The 24,889-nt window shown below is 37.0% G+C and overlaps 1 protein-coding gene across 2 annotated transcripts; it reads right to left on the bottom strand.

The window, feature by feature from the left end:
- Positions 1–1,975: 1,975 nt before the first annotated feature.
- On the bottom strand, positions 1,976–23,101 carry LOC120537243 (ADP-ribosylation factor-like protein 6). Of its 2 annotated transcripts, none has more exons than XM_039766036.1 (8): positions 22,716–23,101; positions 19,177–19,341; positions 16,924–16,985; positions 16,039–16,107; positions 15,411–15,505; positions 11,746–11,875; positions 10,029–10,084; positions 1,976–2,132 (listed from the first exon to the last, which is right to left on the bottom strand). In XM_039766036.1, exons 2-8 carry the CDS (start codon positions 19,297–19,299, stop codon positions 1,978–1,980), a joined length of 690 nt encoding a protein of 229 aa, XP_039621970.1. In that variant the 5' UTR covers positions 19,300–19,341; positions 22,716–23,101; the 3' UTR covers positions 1,976–1,977. The 2 variants fall into 2 exon arrangements, with proteins under 2 accessions (XP_039621970.1, XP_039621971.1); XM_039766037.1 differs by lacking the exon at positions 1,976–2,132 and adding an exon at positions 2,357–3,287.
- Positions 23,102–24,889: the final 1,788 nt, after the last annotated feature.

Raw genomic sequence — 24,889 nt, forward strand, 5'->3', positions numbered from 1 at the left:
AATACTATGTTTGGTTATTGGGTCAGATTGACTTAAGGACCTGTCACATTACAGGACTTTTCCAGCGATTTTCAATTGCAGTCTTCATTTATAGAATTTTTGCCAATTGGTAGCAGTCATGGCACACTACCTTGTTGTCTGACATACCCACCGGCTAAGTCTGTTAATCGACCCAACAGAAATCAAAGTCAGTCACTGAGGTGAGCTCTGTGTGTGCGAGAGTTGAGAACCAATGAGCCCCTATCTGGGAGGGAGTGCAATGCACAGAATGCAGCTTGGAGAAATAAGGAACACGGGTGTTCTTGACTTCACAAACTGAAGAAAGGCTTCTACTGTATGTCTGATGTTTTACATTTTACATACTATGAGAGAATGGACAAAGAAAAAAAAGGTGTGAGATTTCAGATGAACTCCACATATCTGTAAAGCAGTCATACGGCACCAGCCCTGTCAGGCAGCACGCTACTGGCTGTCAGATAAAGAGGCAAACTCATGATACTCTGGAAATGTCAAACTGTGTGAGAAAGTTGCCACAAATCATCACCCAATTTGTTATCCCCTGTAATTTCTAGTAATGTAATCTGACATCCTCATGCAGCTGCAGGCCATGAGTTTGACGTCCCTACTGACAAGAAAGTCGTGTAATGTGCCACTGGCTCAAGCTGCCGCGGTTTTCCTGAAAGCTTTTTTGTCTATCAGATAATCATTCCTTAAACTTCATTTTATTAAGTGTTCTATGCTGTCTCCCAATTAAATTAAAATGATCTCATACAAATGTGTTCAATATGCTTAACCATACATTATATTATAACCCTATTATTATATATATATTATTATTATTATTATATATTATTATAGTACCTACTGCAACTGCTGTGCCCTGTGTGCCCTCTTTTACTCTTCTGCCATCTTAAAATCAAGAAGAGATTCTTGAATAGGTAAAGCACAACCAAGGCCTGAAAAGTGTCCAGTTTGACATTCCAAGACTTGGAACACTGCTGTTTGATGGTGATGTTGTCTTCTTCATTCCCTGCATGGGCTGGAGTGTCTCACAGTTAAGCATAATGTTTTTGAGATAATGATTACCAAGCCGTAAGTTTTCTCTAGAGATGAGTGCCTTACTCCCTACAGGCAAAGGCTGAGCAGCTCCTCCAGCTAGAAGAGATTAAGTATTTTAGGGTTTTGCTAATAAGGAAAGGTAGAGGAGATTATGATATCAAGCACTTAGTTAGTGGCAGCAGTTTTGCAAAAAGCTGTGCCAGACCATAGTGATAAAATGGGAGCCTCTGACCATACAGGCCTGAAAGAATGGAATTGCGAGTACAATGACATTCCTATGCCTGGTTACTTAAATCATCATTTGACGGTTCAAGGTGCTCAGCAATATGAGAGAATCTCAGAGTTGAACTGCTGCTTCTCCAGACTGAGGTTTGGTTTGTAGTTATTATGTACTCTTGACACTTCTCTTGGCCCCACTACAAGAAGATCTAGGACAAACTGAACGGATTACATCTTGCAACTGGCCTGGAGGCAGCTGGAAATTTCCCAGGAGGTGATCAAAGAAGATACCACAGGTACAGTATCCTGGGGGGGGGCACAATTAAAACTGTTATGAAACCTCGGGTCGCAAATACTTAAAGGTTGAGAAACGCTGTCTTAAATGGCTAAACAGTGTGAAGAGCTGCTGGGCACAAAGACACACACAGCAAGTAAAGTTCTCCTCAGTGAATTTCAAAGTTACATTGATGTGAATATGTAGTCTGCTACTGCAAGCTCCATTTATGCAGGGGTCTTTCCAGTGGGACAACTCCACAACTGGAAAGAGACCAGTCTAAAATCAACAAGCCAATGCTGTGGATATATGAAAGGCTTGCTATATATCAAACTGGTCATTTTCAACCTATTGTACAAATTCCAGCTCTTTCCCTGACATGGAAGTGAAAGAGGCAGTTGCCATGGCAGAACCCACCCTGGTAGTCAGGCTTGCGGACTGTATTTGCCCTCAAATGCCCAGATGGCAAGCTGATCCACTTGGCCCAAAGATACAGCATGTAGCTGACAGGGTCCTGTGAAATGGCAGACAGATGGCAGGAACAAGTGGAACCGAGTGATACCTCTTTGTAACAAATCCTCTATGGAAAGGAAAGGAAAAAAAAGTATAAACAATATCCACAAATTAGACATTTATTACATAAATCCAAGGCACATTATATTACCAGGGTTAACTATTCAAAGGGAAAATCATTTTGTTATCCCAAACAACACAATGTCTTCCAATTCTATGAGATCATCTATGACACTCATCTATACTCTATAAGAATGTTTTTTTGCAAAAATAAATTAAACAAGTCAAAAATCAAGTGTGGAAAATTTTTAAAAATTTCAAACCATTAATATTTATTATTATCTACAGAACAACATCCAATTTAAATGCTGTTTGATTCCAGAATCCTTCCTTGTTTCTACACAACAGACAAATTCCATAATTAAAAATGTGAAAAAAACAATACAGAAGTTCATATCAAAAAACCACCCAGTATGGTACAGGAAAAATAATTAAAGATATTTCTGTATTTATTTTGGTTATGGTTAATCAGTTGTTCAGTAGTTAGTGTCATGACAATTTCCTCAGAGGTCCAAGCAGACCAAATCTAATAATCAAATACCAAAGACTGTCTGAGCCTGAGAGACGTCAGCGATAGCCAGCCAGAGTCACTAAGGATCATTTAGCCATTTTTAAGGGTGCCTGGTAAACCAAAAGTTAACACCATAACATTCTAAACTAACAGAGTGCTCAAAAATGTTTAGTTACGTCATCGCTTCTTTTTTTACAACAGAGCTGGGGCACTGCACAAGGCAGGTGGCCATCTTTTATTACATGGTCAAAATGGCATCATGGGTCATGTCGCAACTGGATCACATGCACAGCAACTACTTAACATTAGAGTGAACAGACATACAAAATGGCAGTACCCATTGTGAGCAGTGACACAAAACTGGCAGCTCCCATACAAACATAAACACATTCACAAAGAGACATCACTGAAGTCACATTAATTACAAAATTAAAAGTAAAATCAGTGGCACAATCCTAAACATCTGTAATGCTGTACACACGAGAAACCAAAACAATATAAATGAAATATGGTGAGCAGTGACTTGGGAATTGTACTCCTGATCTTTAGATTTTTTAGCAAGTGATTCTGTTTAAACATCACTTTAGAACAAACACATCCTTAGTGCCTCACTTTCATTGCTTCTTCATGATTTCAGTGAACGAATTTGATCTGTTAAATAAATGCAGAATAAGGAAACCGAGTCAAGTTAAATATCTTTCACACAAGCAACTCAAAAGTCAAACCTGAATCTTTTAAAATCACTAACAAATTATGTAGCATTCATTAGTTTACTATACAGTAGGGTTTGATGGAAAATCTTTAGTCAGGGCTACCTGAAAGAGTCAAGTTTATTTTATTTATTAACTATATGTATTAACTCCACTCAAAAATGATATTTTTTTATATTTTACTTACCTCATGTAGTTTGCAGTGATGGCCAAGAAAAAATGTTTTCATGCAGAATGGCAATAACAAAGTTTCTTAAATAACAGGGTTCTATAGTTGTCAATGCTGGACAACAGCAAGCCATATCATAAAGTCCATGAAAAATACTTGAGTCATAAAATCCACATGTCAAGTCATCAATTTGTATGATTATAATGTTCTAAACCTATGCATTTTTACTAAAATATTGCTAAATAAACCACTTAGATGCATGCAAGCATTTGAAAAATGAGTTATTCATCAAAGAATAAAGTATGAGCCACCATACGTTACATCCCATGACAAACTCGATGTGTGACAATTGTGGTCACGTGGTGTATTAAACTGCATCACATTAACAAGGAAATGAAACAAGAATAAAATACGTTTTTAAATTCACTTTGAAATGATCAGTCTCAAATGGATGCTACAGGGTACAAAACAAAAAATAACTCAAAACAAAAAATGAGCTAATTGTTACAAAAGGTAAAGTATATAATTAGTGAAACAGATATTCAGACATCAGAAGGAAAAAGTTGTAATTAGAGTACCTGATTACTATGACTATACACGTCTAACTACTCAGGACTGATCAAAACATTTTTAATAGTTATTGGACATTTCCAAATAACCATAAGAAAAATATTTATGGTACTGTACACTGGAAATATCTTTTTCAACAGGGCGTGTATTATACAGAATAGTTCTAGAGCTGGGTGATCTAATATTGTCAGTTCCTGAAACAATGTCAGTGCTGCTGTCTAAAGGCAATCATTCAGCTTTAGCTTTAAACTCAGCCTCTGAATTCATAAACCAGGATGTGCAGGAAAAAGTACGCAACATTCCATCTTCAATTAAAATAAAAACACCCACCCTTCCTCATTCATAACAATATGTTGAACATTTTCCTTGCTTGCCTATACTAAATTTGTTAATGTTTCAATTTCCACAGGACCTATTTTTTTTAAAACCTGCTATTAAAAATGTGAAATCCTCTGTCTTCGATGGTAAACCCTTGAGTTTTGCACGGTTACTGAAAATCAAACCCAAACCCACCCAGGCCCACTGCAGTTTGTATCCAACCCCACCCCACCCATACTCACTGAAGTTTGTAATCATACCATAGCTGATCCTACACCCGTACAATGGATTTTTATTGCCTGACATTGAACAATTGCTTGTTGTTACTTAAAAATAAGCAATCTAACAGTCTTCAGTAAACGATACGTGGCTGTGTCCAAAGGTTTTATATTTGTGTGCAAATCCCAGTCCAGGCACTGACTGTATGGAGTTAACAGTGCAAGTTTTTATAGATTACTTCCCATATTCTAACATGTTAAGGTTGATTGGTGACACTAGAATGGCCTGTGATGAGTGAGGGTTTACGCTTGATTGGTAACCCATGTGGAGTTTCTTTCTGTATGTTGCCTCATACTGCAGAACTGGCTCATCTCCCTACATACCAGTACTGAAAGAAATGGGAGGATATAAAAACTAAATTTAAAAAAAGTGAGAACATGTTTTCTTTTTGAAAGAAGGTTATTATTATTTTAAGCAAATAAATTTGTCCAGAAATGCACCTCTCAAATATTGACAAATCCCCAATTCATTCTATAAGCATACTGATATAACATCAACATCATCATACATTTCTAATGCAGATTTGCTTATTATATGATATGTTTTTGATGCATCATACTGTTACACTGATCTTTTAAAGATGCTTCCCTACTTCTGAATAAGGGTCCTTTTGTTAAAATAATAAAAGAAATAACAAATGAAAAAAAATCAAAACTACCAACTGGATTTTCTGTGTTCACTACAGCTTATACCAGTAACATATGCAAGACAGAGGCATATTCTAAAGTGGATGACAGTCCATTTGTGGGCTCTATTACATATACACACACAACAGAATTTCCAGAGTAAACTGAAATATAACAATATGTATGCTTCTGATTGTATAAAAAAAGCTGGAGTCTGTAGGTAATAAGGATGATCCTGTCCTTCAGGGATAAAATCATTATTTTGGAACTGAGTTAAAAGCAAGCCACAATCTGCCAAGGTTGCACGTTTTTTTGTCCAGATGGACTGCAATGCCCTCTAAATGCATTCTTTTTGATTGTTTCTTTGTTGTATTTTATCTAAATCTATATCTACATCCTTGTATTTTTATTTAACTATGTAACAGAAAAGTGAACTGGATACAGCAAGAGGTTGCATAGATAAAGCACCCAGGGATAAAAAGCTTTTAGGGAGCGCTGTCTATCACCACAACTGGCCAATCATCTATGTCACAAGGAGCAGAATCAGAGAGAGAGACCAGAAGAGATGCAAGACAGTGAGACTGAGAATCCGTTTCCGCCAGAGGGACTCCATTCACTTGGACATTGAAAATGTTATCCACCTATCAGCCCAACTGCTGAATTTAAAGAAGCTACTCAGGACGACACCCACTTGTGACATTGATGTTTCCTTTGCTGCTAATCTTCAGTAAGCTTTCTGACTTTAATGCAAGAGTGTATTTTTATTTAGTACTATAAACACAGTTTACTATCCATTTCAACTTTCTACTATATTTTTTAAATAAATGCTACTTTGCTGCTATATTTCTGTAAATTCAGGGCACTTGGTGTAGGGAAACTGCCACTTTTGTTTTTGTCACAGGGATAGCAGGCTGAGAGAGATGTTCCCAACAAAGAGCAGCACAATGAAAATAATGCATTGGTGTTTGGTATGTGGCATTAATCAAGGTGTGTCAGTCTTCATGTGTCTATCTTAATCTTGGGGGCCAAAGTAGCCTTTAGGTGTAAATTACATCCAGGGAGCTGTTCACACTGAAGCTAATGAGTCCCCTGTGCTGAGTACTGAGAAGTGATAGGCTGTGCATGTTTCACTTATAATCAGTGCTTTGGTGGTGTAGCCAGACAGCCAGAGCCTTTACCCGGCCTGGGCACCTTTATAAAGGAAGGACTGGAGGAGAGAGGGGGCACAGGGCATTATCTCCCCCAGATCGCTGGTTGGCGGCCAACCTGGGTTGCAGCAGTACCCCAGATCTCAACAGGACATCATGGGACTTGGAGTTTGCTGACTGAACCTGTTGGGTTCCGTGGGTGCTACCAGGCGGTGCTGCAGGGACTGCTGAGCCCTATTTTATCGGGCCCCCACCACACCTGGAAGTGCTTCTGGGTTACACTAACAAGCCACTGGAAGTACTCCCAAGTGTCACATAAAAGGAGCCAGCTGCCACTGCTCAAGAAGATAGAGTAGGGAGAAAGAAGATCAACCTTGCTGGGAGGAGTGCAGCCAGCAAGGGACAGAAAGTGAAGAAAAAGAGATAAGAAAAAGGGCATTGCTGTGTGCTGCTTTGATTGTACTGTGTTTTGGTGGTGGGATACGATTGGGAAGAGTTTCCAACAGTAAAATAAAAAGCCTTTGTTGCAGAGACTTGTGCCTGTGCCTGCCTGTGTTGTGTGCTGGGAAGCTGGAGCACCCATTTCAGGCCACAAGTCTTTTTTTTTTGTAGATTCCAGCCAGCAGATGGCCAAGAAATCCTGCCGACTACTCCACTTGTGGCCTGAAGGGGGCACTCTAGCACCCCAACACCTGGCAGAGACAGACACAGGCACAATTATTGCACAGCAGACACGTTTTTCATTCTGTGGGAAACGCTTCTTAAATCATTTCCCACCAGCAAGCAGTGTAGAAAGCACCAAGAACAAAGAACACAACACTTTGTCTACTTTTCCTCTCCTTTTCTGTCTCTCTCTCTCTGTCTTCTCCTTCCTCCAGCATGTTTCGTCTTCTTCTTCCCAACTTTCACTCCTGGAACCACGGCAGCAGGCTTCTTTAATGTGACACCCGGGAGTACTTCCGGTGGTCAAGCAGCACTTCAGGGTGAGGCAGTCCCAACAACACCCCTTAGCAGAAAGCCTGGAACCCAACAGGGCTAAGCTCACAAACTCCTAGTCCCAGCGTGTCCTGTGGGAATCCAGACTGATGTAGCAACTCAATGGGGCTGCGACCTAGCTATCCTGTGGAGATAACGCCCTATGCACGCTCTCTCCTCACAGGTCCTTCAGTCATGGGGGTCGTCCCGGCTGGGTAAGGATGCTGGCCTTCTGCAACAGTGGACAGGACCTGTGTGTGTATATGTGTGTCTTTCTATGTGTGTATTAAAATTACAGTGTAAGCACAGACTAATCCAAAAGTGAACTTGATAGATTCTGCTTTTCTCACAAAAACAGACAACCAGAGAAAATACCAGAGAAATATTTATTTAAATTTTCTGCATTTACTGTAGAGAAAAAAAATCACTATTCATTTCAAAACATTTGGTTAAATTGTGCCATGTAACTTATATTTGCACATTAATTCTGACTTTAAAATAGCTTTCACATTGTAGCAACAGTTATCCTAAAGTGAGTGTTTAACTTCTGTTGCTCTTCAATGTTAAAGTTAAAATCTCTTGTTGATGCACAAACCAACTCAGTTTACCATGAATGCTTGATTTTTACAACCATACGTGGAGCATGCAGTAATCGGTAATATCACTTCCTAAAAGATAAGCATCCTCACAGCAGTGGGGCAACAGTCCTGTCAGAGAGAAAGGATCTCACTGATAATGTGACCTTCATTCAACAGATCGGTACTGATTTCTGAGGAGCTATTCACCGCAGATAAAAAAGTGAAAATTGGCACAGGCTCAGATAAGTAAAACTCGTTATGAAATACACAAGTGTCATCATCAGTTAGCAGTTAGTGGTTAAATTGCCTGTAAAGGCTTGATTTTTGTCTTTCCAGATAGGATGTTGCAACTTTTAGAACTCTGGGAAACAGCAAACAATATCAAAAACAGATTATGCACTTAATGCTGACAAGCATTTTTGCAAAAGATGCAAAATAACTAATATGATGTGCGCTTATGAAATCTTGTAAAAACTGTAACACTGTGAACACTTAATAAGTTCAGTTAAAGCATTGGCCATAGTAACAGAAAAAAAATAATTCCACACTTCACTAGTCATTTTGCCATATTTTTTTTTTCCCAATAACAGCCAGATGATTTTTTTATTTACCATCCCCTGGACACTAGAATTTTATGACATAAAGTAAACACTAATCCAGAAAAATCGAATTTGATTGTATACATGTTAAAAAGACATGCTAGATAAGTACAGTACTGTTTACTGTGTTTGGTTTTTTTTGTTTAAAAATACACAAACTTTACACTTTCTTCCTCTATGGTTAATATAACTTTATTACCTCGGCTGAAAGGCAAATCATTAAATCGCACCCACCTAGCTCCTTGCCATAATTTTTTTTAAAACCATTGTCACCTTGGGTGTAAGGCAGTTCTTGTACCCACAACCCATGGGAGTCCCACAGATACCAGTGGGCTTGAACTCACACCTGCACTCTAATGCAACTCTAATAAATGCCTCCTTTATGATGTCAGAGGTAAAGTTTAAAGCTGATTTATTGAAGGTGAATGAATGACTGTCCTGGAGCACCAACTCTGATGTTATTCCTGGAACAATGAAAACCCAGCCATATTAGACCCATCTTTTAGAGTGAATACCATCCTACAGCACTTTATTTGTTTACTTATTTTTCTTTTCTATTTAAAGAATATGAAATAAGCAGATGTCAAAAAGCATAGAACCTATCTCTGGCTTTGAACTAAACAAAAGGACAGAGAAAGATCCATGCTTCTGGGTAAGAATTTAGTGACCAAACTAATAAAGAAGAGATCACTAGCCAAAGTAAAGACAAGCAACGGCAACAAAAGTTTTTGTTTATATCCAAAGACTACGATAGTTAAAATGTCGCAACACCATCTTAAATAGAGTGAAGGGCTACTGTTACGTTTTTTAGTATATTATGTCATTTAAGAGTTTTAACACTAATGTCACACACGTTTAACTTGAAAGATAATCTGCTGTAGTATTACGCCTTCTATACTGTGGCCTATTGGGCAGTATATCATATGTATAGTATATTATATTTCTGCATACTATACATTACTGTCAAATGGGTTTACATTTTCTGAATTTCTGGTACAAGACTTACACTTGATCTTAAATATGATCTGATCAACCAACTAAGTCTAGATAATAGAAAAAATTTTGGACTGGAATTACCCTTTAATGGACATTATTATTCTGGAGGTTTAAACACATTTTGCAGAAAAAAAAGCAAATTTCAGATCAATGTGTTCAAAAAAGACATGCAAAGAACAGCTTACTACTGGTTTATTTTGACTGACTTTTATGAAAACAGATCACATTTTATGTCAAGTTAATGCATGGAGCAATGTGACAGTTTTTATTTATAATACTCAAATCATTCTAATGAAAAATAGTAAATGGTCTAATTGACTTTAAGAATTAGCCATTTTCCACTACAGATTACAAGAAATGTGTTAAATATAAATTGCAAAGAAAAATAACAATAAAAAATTGCCATTCTAATGATTCTTCTTACCCTGAAGCCAATCAACTCCTTCTTGCAGCCCTTCCCCTGTCAAAGCATTGCTGGCACTTTAATGACATATACAGTAAATACAGATTAGTACAATTAAAGTATCAACTGATTATCCAAACTAACAATATTTTGTCTTTGCTCTAATATTCTGCATATTAATTATTAGGCTTTGCATTTAAAATACAGTATAAGAAAGAAAATCTTTTCTGAAGAGTAAAATAAATATATAATTATGTTTTAATCATGGCCTTAATTAAAAAGTAACCGTATATTCAAGTTTTATTTCTGAACTTTCTACATGGCTAGGTGTGTGCATTATGGAATAAATAAACACTGTCTGAAGAACAGAACACTGACACTCTTTAATATAATTTATGTTGAGTCATATCCATTTTTTATTAATGTAACCTGCAGTGGCACCATTTGTGTGACTGAAAAGCACAGCAACATACAGTATATATATAATGTATAACTTCTTACCAATGCACACAGTAATACTTTAATGGACAGGATTAATCCATTCTTAAACATTAGGTTACCACAAGAACTGGCCCAGGCAGTGGGCCACAGGCTGCAGATTGTTGTAATAGTCAATAAACTGCTATGGCAGCTAGGAGGGAGAGGTCTTTGATTGTGCAATCATTCTGGATTGACCAACACTTAAAAACAAAAACCTTCACGCAAACAGGCCTACAGTACATACAGTGCATCCGGAAAATATTCACAGCGCATCACTTTTTCCACATTTTGTTATGTTACAGCCTTATTCCAAAATGGATTAAATTCATTTTTTTCCTCAGAATTCTACACACAACACCCCATAATGACAACGTGAAAAAAGTTTACTTGAGATTTTTGCAAATGTATTAAAAATCAAGAATAAAAATTGGGTCTTTTAAATTTGCTTATTCCATTACAGGGTTGCAGATACCTGGAGAATATACTGACCTCACCAACCTTACTTTGAGTAAAAATACCCTTGAAAAAATAGTACTTATGTATACTTTAAAAAAAAAATTCCTTTGTAATTAACAAAACATAACAACCTACTCATTTTGAAACATGCATTCCTTCACAGGTTTACAGTAAAATGGAACCTATCCCAGGAGCACATGGAACTACCCAAACAGGCATAAATGGACACAACTCTCATTCACATTGGGCCAACTCAGAGTCTTTAATTAATATAAAAAAACATCTTTTGTGAGAAAATCCAAGTGAACCATTGCAGAACATACAAAATGCAAACAGACAGTGACGTAGCTTCTTTAAGTTTTAACATAATATAACATGCAAACCTGTTTAGTCCAGTTCAGGGTCGTTGGTAGTTACTGAAATCTGTCCTTGCAGTAATGGGCACAAGGCAGACAACAGTCCTGGACAGAACATTAGTTCATCATAGGGGGCCACCACTCCCAATCCCACTCGTACTCACACAAGACACCGTTTGAAAACAACAGCTAACCTGACCTGCACATCTTTAGAGATGGGAGAAGAAAACACGTACAGACACCCGTACCGGGCACAAGATTATCGGTCTATGAGGGAGCAGCACACTCACAGATGTAGACAGACAGTTCTAAGCTGACGTCCTGATCAGGGCTGCATTAAGCAGGTTTGAAAACATTATGTCATTTGTTTTGTTTTGTTAAAATCATTATTAAAAATGCATATGCCTTACTCTTTACTGTGGTCTTGACAAGTATGATATATTTACCAAATGTGCCAAGGCTTATTTTTAATGTTATCCAATCCCATCATCTGAGACACCTTAACAGAGGACAAGGAATCCTGCAGGTCTGATTTGTTGGCAAAGAAAAGGATTGGAATCCTCCTGTGTTTCACATCTGAGGTAAGAAAATAACGTAACACATGTAGAATGGTCAATAAGGAAACAGGCCATGTGCTCAGCAGCACGCAATAATGTATTTAACTGTTATTTTTTACAATAAATTAGAAAAAAAAAATCTAATTATAAAAACACTAGATGCAAAATATACAAATACTAGTCAAATATAAATAGAAATTGATAAAAAAAAAAGCAGTTGGGAATTTCTGATTTGACAGAAATGAAAAAATAGAGAAATGCAAGCAAGATAAATTAAGACAGGAGTTCAGGAACTCGTTGGAACAAAAACTGCAGCTGTAGTCGCAGGGGTCTCCAGAAACAAATCTGAGAATTGCTCTTATAAGGCTGGCAATCTAAGAGAACCTGATAAACTGCATTTTCTTTTACTTCCAGAATTTATTATGCCCAAAAAACCTCCCTATACTATTACACCTTGTAATAATTTCAGTTCTATGTTTTTTTCTGGAATTGTGTGGCTAAATTGTGTAATTGATGAGTAAATGGGAGGCTGGGGAAAATAAGAGGTTAAATTCACAATTATGGTCATTTTAAAGAGATGGCATAGTTGACCATTATATTTTGATCACATAATGCATCTTTTTTTAAGAATGCTGTTATGTTACAAGTTGGATTCAGATTACTCTCTGTATCATTTGTTGTTAGTAATGAATCAAATATTTATTATCCATTATGTAATTTGAATTTGCAAACCTATTAGCTACGGATATTCATCTTAAAACACTAGTTGGCCCAAAGTTATCTCCTTTCAGGTATAAAATGTGTTTGTTTTGGGTATTCCTGTCACAGTGTACTTAAATAATATCATTAAGCATCCACTGAACTAGTCAATGGAACATGATAGAACACTACCATTTGTTACACAGTAATTTAACCCTCAGTGTATAACTTTTTCATTAAAGAGCTTTAACAAAATTATGAGAGCATAAGACCAAAAGTTGGAAAGGATATTAAGAATAATTAAGGGTAATCAGAGACAGAAACAATAGAAATGGGAAAAGATAGCTTAAAGAGATTATTTCACTATTTCAGAAGTAAAGAAAAAAGTTATCCCATGATATAAAAAGGTGACTGGGTTGATACAAGCAGCTACAGGCCTATAAGCTTAACATGCACAGGTAAATTAATGGAAGAAATTATTAAAGAAAATATTGAGCATCACATAGTAACAATGGGTGTATTCATAAACAGTCAGCTTGGGTTGAGACAGGAGAGATTGTGTTTCATGAATTTGATGGAATTTTAATAGGGAAGCAATGGAAACATAGAGTTGTGTATGATATTATTCATCTTGATCTTCACAAAGTTCTTGATAAGATCCCACATGAAAGTCTAATTATTAAACTAAAAGAAGTGGGAATTCAAGGCGCAGCGCGTAGATGGGTGCAAAATTGACTTGAACAGTGAAAGCAAAGGATCATGGTGAGAGGAACGTTTACAGAATTTGGCAATGTTAAAGGTAGGAGCTATGATGAAAGATTACAGGAGATGGGAATTAAGAGGTGGCATGATTTGTTTAAAATTTTCAAGAGAATCTGTACGTGGGATCCCAGCTATTCCTTTAAAATAAATTCTTTACCAAGAACCTTTGAACACAGATAGAAAATTGTTAAGAGTACATTCAAAGAAATGATAGAAGATTTTTACACAAAGAATCGTAGGCACATGGAATAAATTACCAAGTAGTGTGGTAGGCACTGACCAGAAAGCAGGAGACAGAGCTGGAGGTAGCAGAGCTAAAGATGCCAAGATTTGCACTGGGTGTGACAAGGATGGATAGGATTAGAAATGAGTACTTTAGGGGGTCAGCTCAAGTTGGATGGTTGGGAGACAAAGTCAGAGAGGCGCAATTGCATTGGTTTGGACATGTGCAGAGGAGAGATGCTGAATATATTGGGAGAAGATGCTAAGGATAAAGCTGCCAGGGAAAAAGAAAAGAGAAAGGCCTAAGAGGAGGTTTATGGATGTGGTGAGAGAGGACATGCAGGTGATGGGTGTAACAGAACAAGATGCAGAGGACAGAAAGATATGGAAGAAGATGATCCACTGTGGCAACCCCTAATGGGAGCAGCCGAAAGAAGAAGAAGTGCGGTAGGCAGAAAGACTGTCATTTTGGAAACTTTAGGTGAATATGACTGGCAAGCTTGTTGAGTCAAATAGTATGTTCTTGTGAAACTGTTGCTAGTCTGTTTTGTCAAAATGTTTCTAATATTCTAATATTATTATTACTGTGTTAATTAAAAAATTTCTTTATAGCTATTTATATGCTATGTATCAGCAAAACTGAATAAGTGGACTTTTTGATTTAATTGCTGAGAAACTGATTTCATTAATTTGCTGTTCATAATGCATGGCTTGAAAAGATCACTTCAGGTGGGCACTGCAGTGGCACAGTGGTTTGCGCTGCTATCTTAAATCTTTAAGGGCAGGGCTCCATCTTCAGTCTGTCACTGCTTGTATGCAACTTGTATTTACTGCACATGCCTACATGTTTTCTTCTACATTCTAAGAATATACGATAGACTAGCCGATGTCTTTAAATTGACTGAGTATGAATTAGCGTTGGTGTTTGCGTACCAGACGTGTGTCCTCTGAAGGACCGGCATCCTTGTTTGTTATGGTTTTTTGCATGGGTATATACTACATTTAAACTAAACAATTTAAGGAAATGGATAGAGGCAAATTTCACTCACTCTCAGAGTCTTTGGCTAAATTAGCTACTGACCTGGAGTATTGTGAATGAGAAAATTAGTTTAATAACGCTCAATCAATGAACTGTAATGTATGACTCAGTATTATCATGTTGCGTCTATTGAATGATGAAAGCCTCAGGGAAAAAAAAGTCTTTTTTGGTGAGCTCAACTAAAGTTTTGTTTAAAGGTTTTGAAAACTACATTAACAAAATGCACTTTCATCATCTACCGAGGTACCGTTATATTGCGTAAAGTTACAAAATGTCTTCCCCACTGATACAAGGCAGCAGTTAGTCAATTATTTTTTTTATTGACCGTTATTTCATTAGACTATAAAGAAGATCTAAATGTATGCATTTTTATCTTAGATGTTTTTTTTTGAAGATTGCTTTCTAACTGAAATTAATGAGGAATAACCAAATATTGTTTAGGTTTTTAAAAGCGGTTTAAAATATTCTAAAACTGAATTAACATTATACTAATCCGTAGTTAGGGTATGCTACACTAACCAACAAACAGCACAAATACCATCCTAACCCTTAGGCTCATATAGAGTTATAGTACTGAAAGAGTGAATTCACTTTAATCTACTGTAGTATTGTAAGAACAACTTTTTGTTACTACACATAATCACCATATTTCTACTCTTAACCAATCAAAATCAGTTTCAAACTTTTTTCTCCAATCTACACATAATAACATAAAATTACATGATGATTTTTTTTTAAATTACACAGTGCTGTATGATGTATTGTTTATCTAGAATAATTAAGTGGAATATTTCCTACTAAAGTAAACAGTTGCAAGAAGTAGGGGCAATACCAGAATGATGAAGAAGCATTTCCAGTTCTTCTTTGGCAACTACAATCCTCACTTTGTCTCCACTGTCAATTACGAAGATTATGGCATGGGCATCCCTGAGAATGTTTGATAACATAAAAAAATGACCATGTAAAATTTACAGATATATAATTTTTAAAGATAATAAAGTAAAAATACCAACATGGAAAAACAAGAAGATAGATAGATAGATAGATAGATAGATAGATAGATAGATAGATAGATAGATAGATAGATAGATAGATAGATAGATTCATATAATCTATCTCTCTATCTATCTTTCTTCAGCAGCAACATAGTGTAAACTATGACATGTGAAAATAAAAGTGACATGAAAACTATACACAAAAGTCTCTATGTGTCTCCATTGCTTCACTAAACCATCCAAAACGAAAGAGTAACTTCCTTCACTGATTCACTTTCTGTTCTAAGAAATACTATTATAAACATTTTCCAGGTTCTTTGAAAAATGTACTTTATTAGAGTATTAGTTTACTTTTTCACCAAAAAGATAACAACTGAATATGCACAAATTAATTAATTTCAAAGGGACAACAGAATAACATGAATTAGTAACTTTCTTAAACAGAGAATAAAAGAAAATGAATACCTGTAATAATGTTCCCAAAGGCTCCGGTACCGTCCTTGTCCTGACATATCAAATACAGTAAAAGTGAGGCTAAGGAAAAAGAAAAAAAAAACACATCGTAACTTCAATATGTCTTTGTTACTTAAGTATAATAAAAATTACCAGACCTTTATTTTTATTAATTTTAATTCAGTATTTTAATAATAACATAACCTATAAGCCTGCTTAGTCCATTTTGTTACTGCAAGAGTACCACAACCTATCCTAGTAGCAATGGGCGTAAAGCAGGACCCAGCTCTAGAAAAGGCACCAGTCCATTATAGGGCCCACACATGTACACAGTCACACTCAGGAAAAGTTGTAATTGACAATTACCCTAAACTGCACATCTCTGAGGACGTGGGAGGCAAATCCACACAGACATGGAGACACAAGTAGTGCAGACATGGATTGAGAGTGCTGGATCCTTAAGGCAACGGCAATATCAACGGTGCCTGGCTAATTTGATATTTTAAAAATTAAGTACAGTTTTCAAATGCATGTTTTTATCACAGAAAATCTACATTCATGGGAAAGTGTTAATTGACTGTCTTTCAAATGTGTATATTTGCACAAGCACATTTACATACTGTATTAGGACTTAACTAACAATCAACTAGCGTTTAGCAAGTCCTAAAAGTAGATGCTGCAGATAGATGGTGGGACTAGACCTGTCTGCCTGGGGGGTGCAATACCAGGATCCCGAGCTGTTTTGTCGTGTGGTGGGTGCAGCAACACACTGTACCAGTGCATGCTCCCAAACCTGACCTGACCTGACAAACAACCCATACATTTTACTCTATTATTATTATTAATTAAAAACAACTAAAAATGCCTTCATATTACTGTATATTGTATTATTATTACCTGGAAGTGCTGAATTTTTCAACACAGAATCCTATAGTTGGCACAATATCTTGAGTCTGAGCCTAAGAACATGAGGAAAACAAACATTTACTGTAAGTCAATCTTTTCTTCTAAAGTAACAGAAATGAAACAGCACAAAAGAAATAAAGTTGTACTCAGCTTTTAAAATCCATTGTAGAGTGTTTAAAATAAATACTGAAAATATGTAGCAAATGTCCCAATAAATTACAGTATGTCATTTTATAATTATAATTATCTTATTTCTGACTAATTTTAGAAATAACATGCAGAAAGAATTTGCCTAATAGATAAGTTCATATGTTTTAGTGAACATATAGCTTAAATTTCCAAATCACCTCTTGTGAACGGTGCAGTTATATAAATAAATCTTTATCTTGAGAAGCATTTTCATGACACTTCTACAGTACACAGTAAGCTTCATGTTTCTACAATGAAATGAAAACCAGCTTAAATAATTTAGTGTAATGAAAGATCAAAATATTAAAAATATCCCATAGCTCTGGACAAGATTAAACATTTTCAAAGTGTGATGGACAATATAAGTAAAGCTACAGAGTTATATTGAGCTTAGGAGAACAAAGGGTTACTTCGATTGTCATTTTATTGCATATTTGAGATCCATTATTTTAAGGACCATCTGGGACAAAATAGCCACCCCTTTAACATTTAAGTCACCTCATCCTATTTGGGCCTGCCTTCTTCGATGTACCGCAGTCTTAAACCTTTCCTCAATATCTCTACCACTGCCTTTCTGTCACTCAAGTGAAAAGTGAGGACTTTAGCTACTTCTTCTAGTCACCCATGCACCTACAAGCCAGGATTAACCCACACTGACCTTTCCCATAGTACAATTTAATAGAACTCTCAGCATCTCAGAAATGTCAGTAACAAAATAATGTTTTAGCGCCTCCTGCAGGATACAACTGAGATATACATATAAGATGTAAACAGATTTTCAACTAAAGGCAACATTCATAAAAGGTTAGAGCTCAAAGAAGTATAAACGTGACACATATATGGACTGAATTGGACTGAATTTTCTAATGTAAGAAGAAACATAATAAAAACATGAGCATGTAGGAAAAAAGGGGAAAATATGACTAGTGTTATATGGTCTGGGCATTTTAGACACATATTGAAGTGTCTGTGAATTTTTTTTTTAATGATTTAGTTTTAAAATTTTACTTTTATAAATGGTAGGCTTTGATGTAATGTTTGCTTCCCCCTCATTGCTTTAGAATGCTTTGGTGAACATATGTGGTAAGGACCTTCTTAATAACACCAGGTTATTTAAAGGTGGCAGGTGAGATTCTGGAGTAACTAATCCAGGCAGTGGTGGGGTTTGTGCAGGATATCTCACTTGTTCATAAAATCATTACAACTGTGAGTGAGGCTTTCTTTTAATGGCACATCATTTAAAAAATAACGACTATGCTTGTCTTATTTAAGTAGAAAATGATGAAGGTGCTGCATACTGGTAGAAAAGACTTCTGAGAAGAAATCTGCTATGCATGTTGGTAGAGAAAAAAAGATGCTCGGCCTATATGGGCACATCATTGTGATATGGGAAGAAAACCCACACTGCTACTGACCAGGGCAGAAGTCTCTTTAGACTTCACTACTGTGCTCCACTAGTCATGAGGTGTGTCCTTCATACAGTAGTAAGAATTAACTACAACTGTGGGTAACTGAGCTGAGTGCTGCGCTAGCAGGCAACCAAAGAAAACATGAAAGCGTTTCTTTGTTAGGGTCTTAACAAAAGCAGTGAACACAGCAGCTCTCCTTAGAAACACCTGGAACTGGAAACTGTAGTGACATCTTTTGTTTAATAATACCAAAACAAGACTGTTTCCTCTATTTAATGCATAAAGAATTTTTGGAATTGTTTCACTGGTTCCTGAGAAATTGCAGAGAGACGGACATGGCAAAAACAGAGACTTCCTTTTATATGGCATATGCGAAAAACTAGAGCTGACCTAGGTTTAAATACAGATAAAAGTGAGCTGTTTCAAACTGGTGACTGCCTTGCTTGCTTGAACCTCCTTCTTCTTAAAAGGAAATGCTAACTATAACTAAATTATATTGTCCACAATGCTCAGATAATAAAATGTAATGGAAAAAATGAAATGCTACATGGAGTTATAATCACCCAAATGAATCTCACGCTATCACGCATTGCAGCATACACATAAAAAATATTTCATAGCATAAATAAGCAAAAATAAAACTTACAGAAGATGGCTTCAGCTGGTTAATAATTGTTGACTTCCCACTGTTGTCGAGCCCCACGCACAAGACATTGGCCTCTTGACGTTTTAAACGTAACCAGTTACTCAATTTATGAAAGAGGTTCATCACCAAAGTAGCAAAGGCAGATTAACTTTCAATGAAGAGTATCTATAGTTTTGGAAAAGATGAAGTAAAGATGTATTGGAATGAAAGTACGCTTGAGCAATTATCAAAGCTTTTATAGGATCACACAAAATTAGACTAAAATATGAGAGCAGACTTGTGGAGAGGATTACATCATACAGTATATTTAAAAAAAATAGTATGTACAGCTTTTTTCTTGAGTGTAATTTTCTTGAAAATCATTTTTATGTATGATAGTGGGCAGGAAATGACTTTCTGATGCGGGTAATGATGTATCATACGCCAATCAGCCCCAAGATTAAAAGCACCTGCCTAATATTGTGTAGGTCCCCCAAAACAGCTCTGACCGGTCAAGGCATGGACTCCATAAGACCTCTGAAGGTGTCCTGCGGCGTTTGGCACTAAGACATCAGCAGCAGATCCTTTAAGGTCTGTAGGTTGTGAGGTCCATGGATTGGACTTGGTTTTTTTATGTTCCAAATACCATTCCTGAACAATTTTTGCAGAGTAGCACAACGCACACTCCTGCTAAAAGAGGCCACTGCATTAAGAGAGTACTGTTGTCATAAAGGTTGCATATGGTCTGCAACAATCTTTAAGTAAGTTGTACATGTCAAAGTACCATCCACATGAATGCCAGGACTCAAGGTTTCCCAACAGACCATTGTCTAGAGCATCACACTACCTCTGTTGGCTTGCCTTCTTCCAATAGCACATTCTGCTGCCATCACTTCCCCCAGTAAATGACACACATGCACTGGGCTATCCATGTGATATAAAAGAAAATGTGATTCATCAGACAAGGTCACCTTTTTCCATTGCTCCATGGTCCAGTTCTGATGCTCACGTTCCCAGTGTCAGTGGACAGGGGTTAGCATGGACACTCTGACTATTCTGCAGCTACACAGCCCCATACTCAGAAAGCTGACACCTTTCTCTCATGGACAGCATTACGTTTTTCAGTAATTTGTGCTACAGTAGTTCTTCTGTGGGACAGGACCAGATGGACTAGCCTTGGATCCCCACACCTTGACTGCCCATGGGCCTATCTCTGGTTCACTGGTTGTCCTTCCTTGGACCACTTTTTTCTTTTGGTAGGTACTAACCACTGCATACCAGGAATACCCCACAAGACCTGCCATTTTGAAGATGCTCTGACCAGGTCGTCTAGCCATCACAATTTGGCTCTTGTCAAACTCACTCAGATCGTTATGCCTGCCCATTTTTCCAGCTTTCAGCACATCTTCTTCAACAAGTTACTGTTCAGTTGCTGCCTAATATATCCAACTCCTTGGCAGGTGCAATTGTAATGAAATAGCATTCACTGCATCTGTCAGTAGTTTTAATGGTGTGGCTGATGGATGTAAATAACATTGTTTTACCGCTATGACAGAATTGACTTTTACAAGGATGCAATACGAGGATGGTAGCTTTTTAGCAGAATAACTGATGACAGAAGTACATACAGTACAGCTTCACATGTGTTTTCTTCAACAGGGAAACAAAATTTTGTGGAGAGGATGACAGTCTTCCAGAAAATGATACTCTTTCATAGAATTACTGTGGGATCTCTTAAATGTATACCCCCAAATATGTATCTTTCTTTGATTATTTAATTATATTGAAGTGTACAAGCACTCACCAATCCCCATCAAGGAAGCGATAACACAGACAATTTTGCGACAAAGGATTAAACAATATTAATATATGCAAAGTGTGGGCTTTGCTGTGGGCAGCAAGTGTTTCTGCCAATCTAAAGGACACCTTTCCTCACTGGCATGGTGGAGCTCAGGGGGCTGCACCCAATGTTTGTGATCAGTAATGTTATAAAGAAGACTGAAAATTATTCAGAGACAACAAAAAACTGCTGCGAGGAGACACAGAGATATCTGTATTTATATACTTTCCTGATATAATATACTTCATATATTTGAATAAATAAAAAAAAGTTTCAATGTTATTTCCAGGCTGAAAAGGAAAGAAGGTAAAGACATAACGCTTACGCTGTGCAGCCTTATTTCTTTTTTTCGGTGTGAAGATAATCTTTAACTTTGTTTTTTCTTTGCAAATGCCCTTCTGTAACTCTTCTTGAATAAATGCAAACCCACTACTAGCACCAAAACAGATTAGTAGTTGTTGGTCCTTCACTCATTTCTCCAAATCATTCCCAAATATTTCAATGAAATGGTTACTTCATCAAGAACACGCACTAACTTTGCTGTTGAGTTGTTAGGTTCTGTGTTATAGATGTAACGTACTATCACCCTGGCTTTGTCCATATCGGGATCACAAAGGACTAAAGCCTATCCTGGCACATCTGGTACATAGTGGGAAACAGCTCTGGGATGAAAATCAGAGAGGCCACTCACACACAACCACTCAAGGGCCAATATGCAATAACCAATTAACCTGACCAGAACATCTTTGAGGATGTAAGAGGAAAACTCACACAGCCAACTCCAAATGGACAATGTGCAGGTGCCAAACTCAAACAAGGAACTCTGGATTTATGAGGCAGCAGCAAGATCCGGTGAGCTATTCTGTATACTAGCCTAACCTTCTTAAACTGGCAGGGTCATATAGGGAAGAACCTGTCCGTGTACACCTTGAGAAAAGGCAGGACCCAATCCCAGATGGCATGCCATTTGTACAAACACCGGCCACTAGAAATACTACAACCACCTCTATCTGAATTTTGATGCCAAAATATAATGATGTGATGTGATTCCATTATATTGGAATTGAGAGGAAATAGATTGTAATGGAGTGACAAATGTTCAGATGATGGTAGCACATACCAGTTTCTACAATTTAAAAAATTCTTTTGAAGCACTAACAACCTTTTTTTTTTAAAAGGTGCCCTTTTTATAGTTGAAACTTTGAAATCGATGGAGATATTTTAGCAAAGGGAGATGGCTACAATATGGTGTTATACATCAGTTTATGAAGCAATTCTTAAAAAAGAGATATTAATAACAGCAAAAAAAAAACAAAAAAAAAAACACAATGCAGTGCCAGATTTTCTTTGAAGAGGACAATAGATTATTAATCCGAGTACCAATGTGTGAAAAATGTGAACACATTTTCTTTTAGGCACAGTGAACACATTGCTTCTACAAGAATAAACATGTATATCCTTTAAAGTGCTTTAGATGGACCTTACATGGTCATGTTAGTTAGATGAAGAAACAATAAAACAATCTGTAATCCGAAAAAAAACTAAAAGACAACAGATACAAAACAGTTGTTTAGAAGAGTGCACATATAAAATATTTCAAAAGTACTAGACAACTGAATATGAAGTAAGGTACTGTTAAACATGTCACTATATCGTGCCACAATTCATTGTTGTATATATTTGTCACAAGAGTTTCCCGTTATATGCAACATGGACTTGCCTTTAGGTGTAATGACCTCTGACACATCTAGGTTCAATGTACGGAAGGAAATAACCGTAAACTTCTTGGACGTGATGGATGATCTCCAAGACAAAACAGCTTCACAGTCAATGGTGCAGGTTGGCAGTGCCCCATATCGGCGTCACCCCCAACCCAGTAAACGTTTTAGCTCTCCTTTCTAGCTGCTGATGGCGCCTCACGTCCCACGTCCACCTTAATTAGATCACTTTTTTAAGCAGCCTTGAGATTATGGATAGGCGGATTTCTCAAGTCCCAGTTTCGCTGTGATATTCTCATCCTTTATATCCACAGCGAAGATCTTCTCACCGGCCTTCTGACGAGAACTCGATTTAAATCTTGTTTTCAACATCAGCATCGCGGCATATACCAAGACAACAGCAAAAGCGGGGATTGGCTGACAGAAATGACCGATATCAGTTTCAACCTATAAGAAGAAGAGAACAAGATATAGTCTCCTTGGAAACGCCCATCAGAGTAGAGGCGTAACGATTTGAGTAACAAATCAAACGCTGTCAGATTGGTAAAATACCAGCACTGCGCTGGAAATATTAGTTTGGGCAAAACACTTATTCAGGACTGTTCAAAATATTGCAAGATCTTCTTTCAGGCAAATTATCGTATATATCTTAAGGCGACTTTTGTGGTGTCTCGAAAATGTTACCATCACTGAAGTCTTTCTGCAGAGGTAAAGGCTGCCTTTGAAACTGTTCGCTTGGATTTTGTCCATATTATAGGTTTTATAGGATCATTATTGTTATGTGTCCAGAATGTAAGGGGATTCCTATTGTCTGTGTTAATTCTTCTACAACACGCTCTGTCCTCTCCTGCTCCAGTATTCGAATAATAAATGCATAATAACCATACAATGAGTTAAACTCTTTCATGAAATTTGTATACTGTAGTTATTGAAAGGAGTGCCTCTTTTGACCGTGGAAGAATGAAAACAAAGCATATGTTTTAAAACTAAGCTAAATATTTAAAGGTACCTCTGGATTGTTTACAGATATCACTAAAGCCTTACAGCATCATATTTCATTTCAAGAGGCCAATAAACAAAATAATTTGAAAGCATCTTTAAATTATTTCAACATATCTTTAGATGCAGTTTATGAAGGTATCTTGAACTGATTTGTAATTGTCTTACTTGTATTTAGAGTCACCCATAAATGATCAGGATATATTTTGTAAATATTTTAAGATATCTTTAACTCCATTTAACTGTATCTCTATATGATAATGTGGCTCGACATATTGTTATGCCTTAGAATTCTGGAATTTATGTAGAAGAAATGTTTTCATATTGATTTCTGAGGTTTCAAAGACGAAAACAGTAAAAGTCGTTCCTTGAAGGTGCTTTGGAACATTTTTTTCTTTTACAGTTTGACATAATCAGACCTCATCCCCATTCCTGTCCTCATTTTGATAAAGATGAGAACTTCCTTAATTTGATTTGATTAAGTTTTTGTGCCGAATTCTATACACGGAAGGCACCAAAATCTACTTTGACCTGTTTGCAAATGAGGTTCAGTTGTCACTCATTGACATTAGCTAGTCTTTATTTTACTAGACCATCCAAATATAAGTATTTTATAGATTTATAGTGTTGTTTTTTTTTTTTGCACTACCCACTGCATGACATCACCATTTGAAATATAATTCATCCATTTATCAATGCATTTTCTGAATCATTTTGTATTTCAGGGTCAGTGTGAGTAGGAGACAAACCTGGCAGCATCAGGCCCAAGGTACATTACAGTAGGTATCAATCCTGGACAGGGCAGCAGTCAGTCGCTGGGCACTCTTATGCTAACCAACCCAAATCAGAGTCAACAGAGTACTGAACACATTTATCTTTTAAATGATGGAGGAAAAGAGATCTAACTGCTGACTCAGGGGCTCCAAGATAATCATCTCACCCTCAATGTCAACAAAATCAATGAGCGGTTCATTGACTTCAGAAAGGAGAAGGTCTGCCACACTTCCATCTACATTGGAAGGATGCTGTTGAAACGGTGAGTAGCTTTACATTTCCTGGAGTGATTATCACAGGTGGGGCGGCACAGTGGCGCAGTGGTAGCGCTGCTGCCTTGCAGTTAGGAGACCCAGGTTTGCTTCCCGGGTCCTCCCTACATGGAGTTTGCATATTCTCCCCG

This window comes from Polypterus senegalus, chromosome 10 (assembly GCF_016835505.1).
Source record: "Polypterus senegalus isolate Bchr_013 chromosome 10, ASM1683550v1, whole genome shotgun sequence".
NCBI lineage: Eukaryota > Metazoa > Chordata > Cladistia > Polypteriformes > Polypteridae > Polypterus > Polypterus senegalus.

Coding starts and splice junctions, on each gene's coding strand:
- LOC120537243 (XM_039766036.1), bottom strand. CDS start 19,299: ATGAACCTCTTTCATAAATTGAGTAACTGGTTACGTTTAAAACGTCAA. Junction 16,108..16,923: donor GAAAAATTCAGCACTTCCAG/GTAATAATAATA, acceptor CTTTTTCCTTAG/CCTCACTTTTACTGTATTTG. Junction 15,506..16,038: donor CTTTGGGAACATTATTACAG/GTATTCATTTTC, acceptor AAACATTCTCAG/GGATGCCCATGCCATAATCT.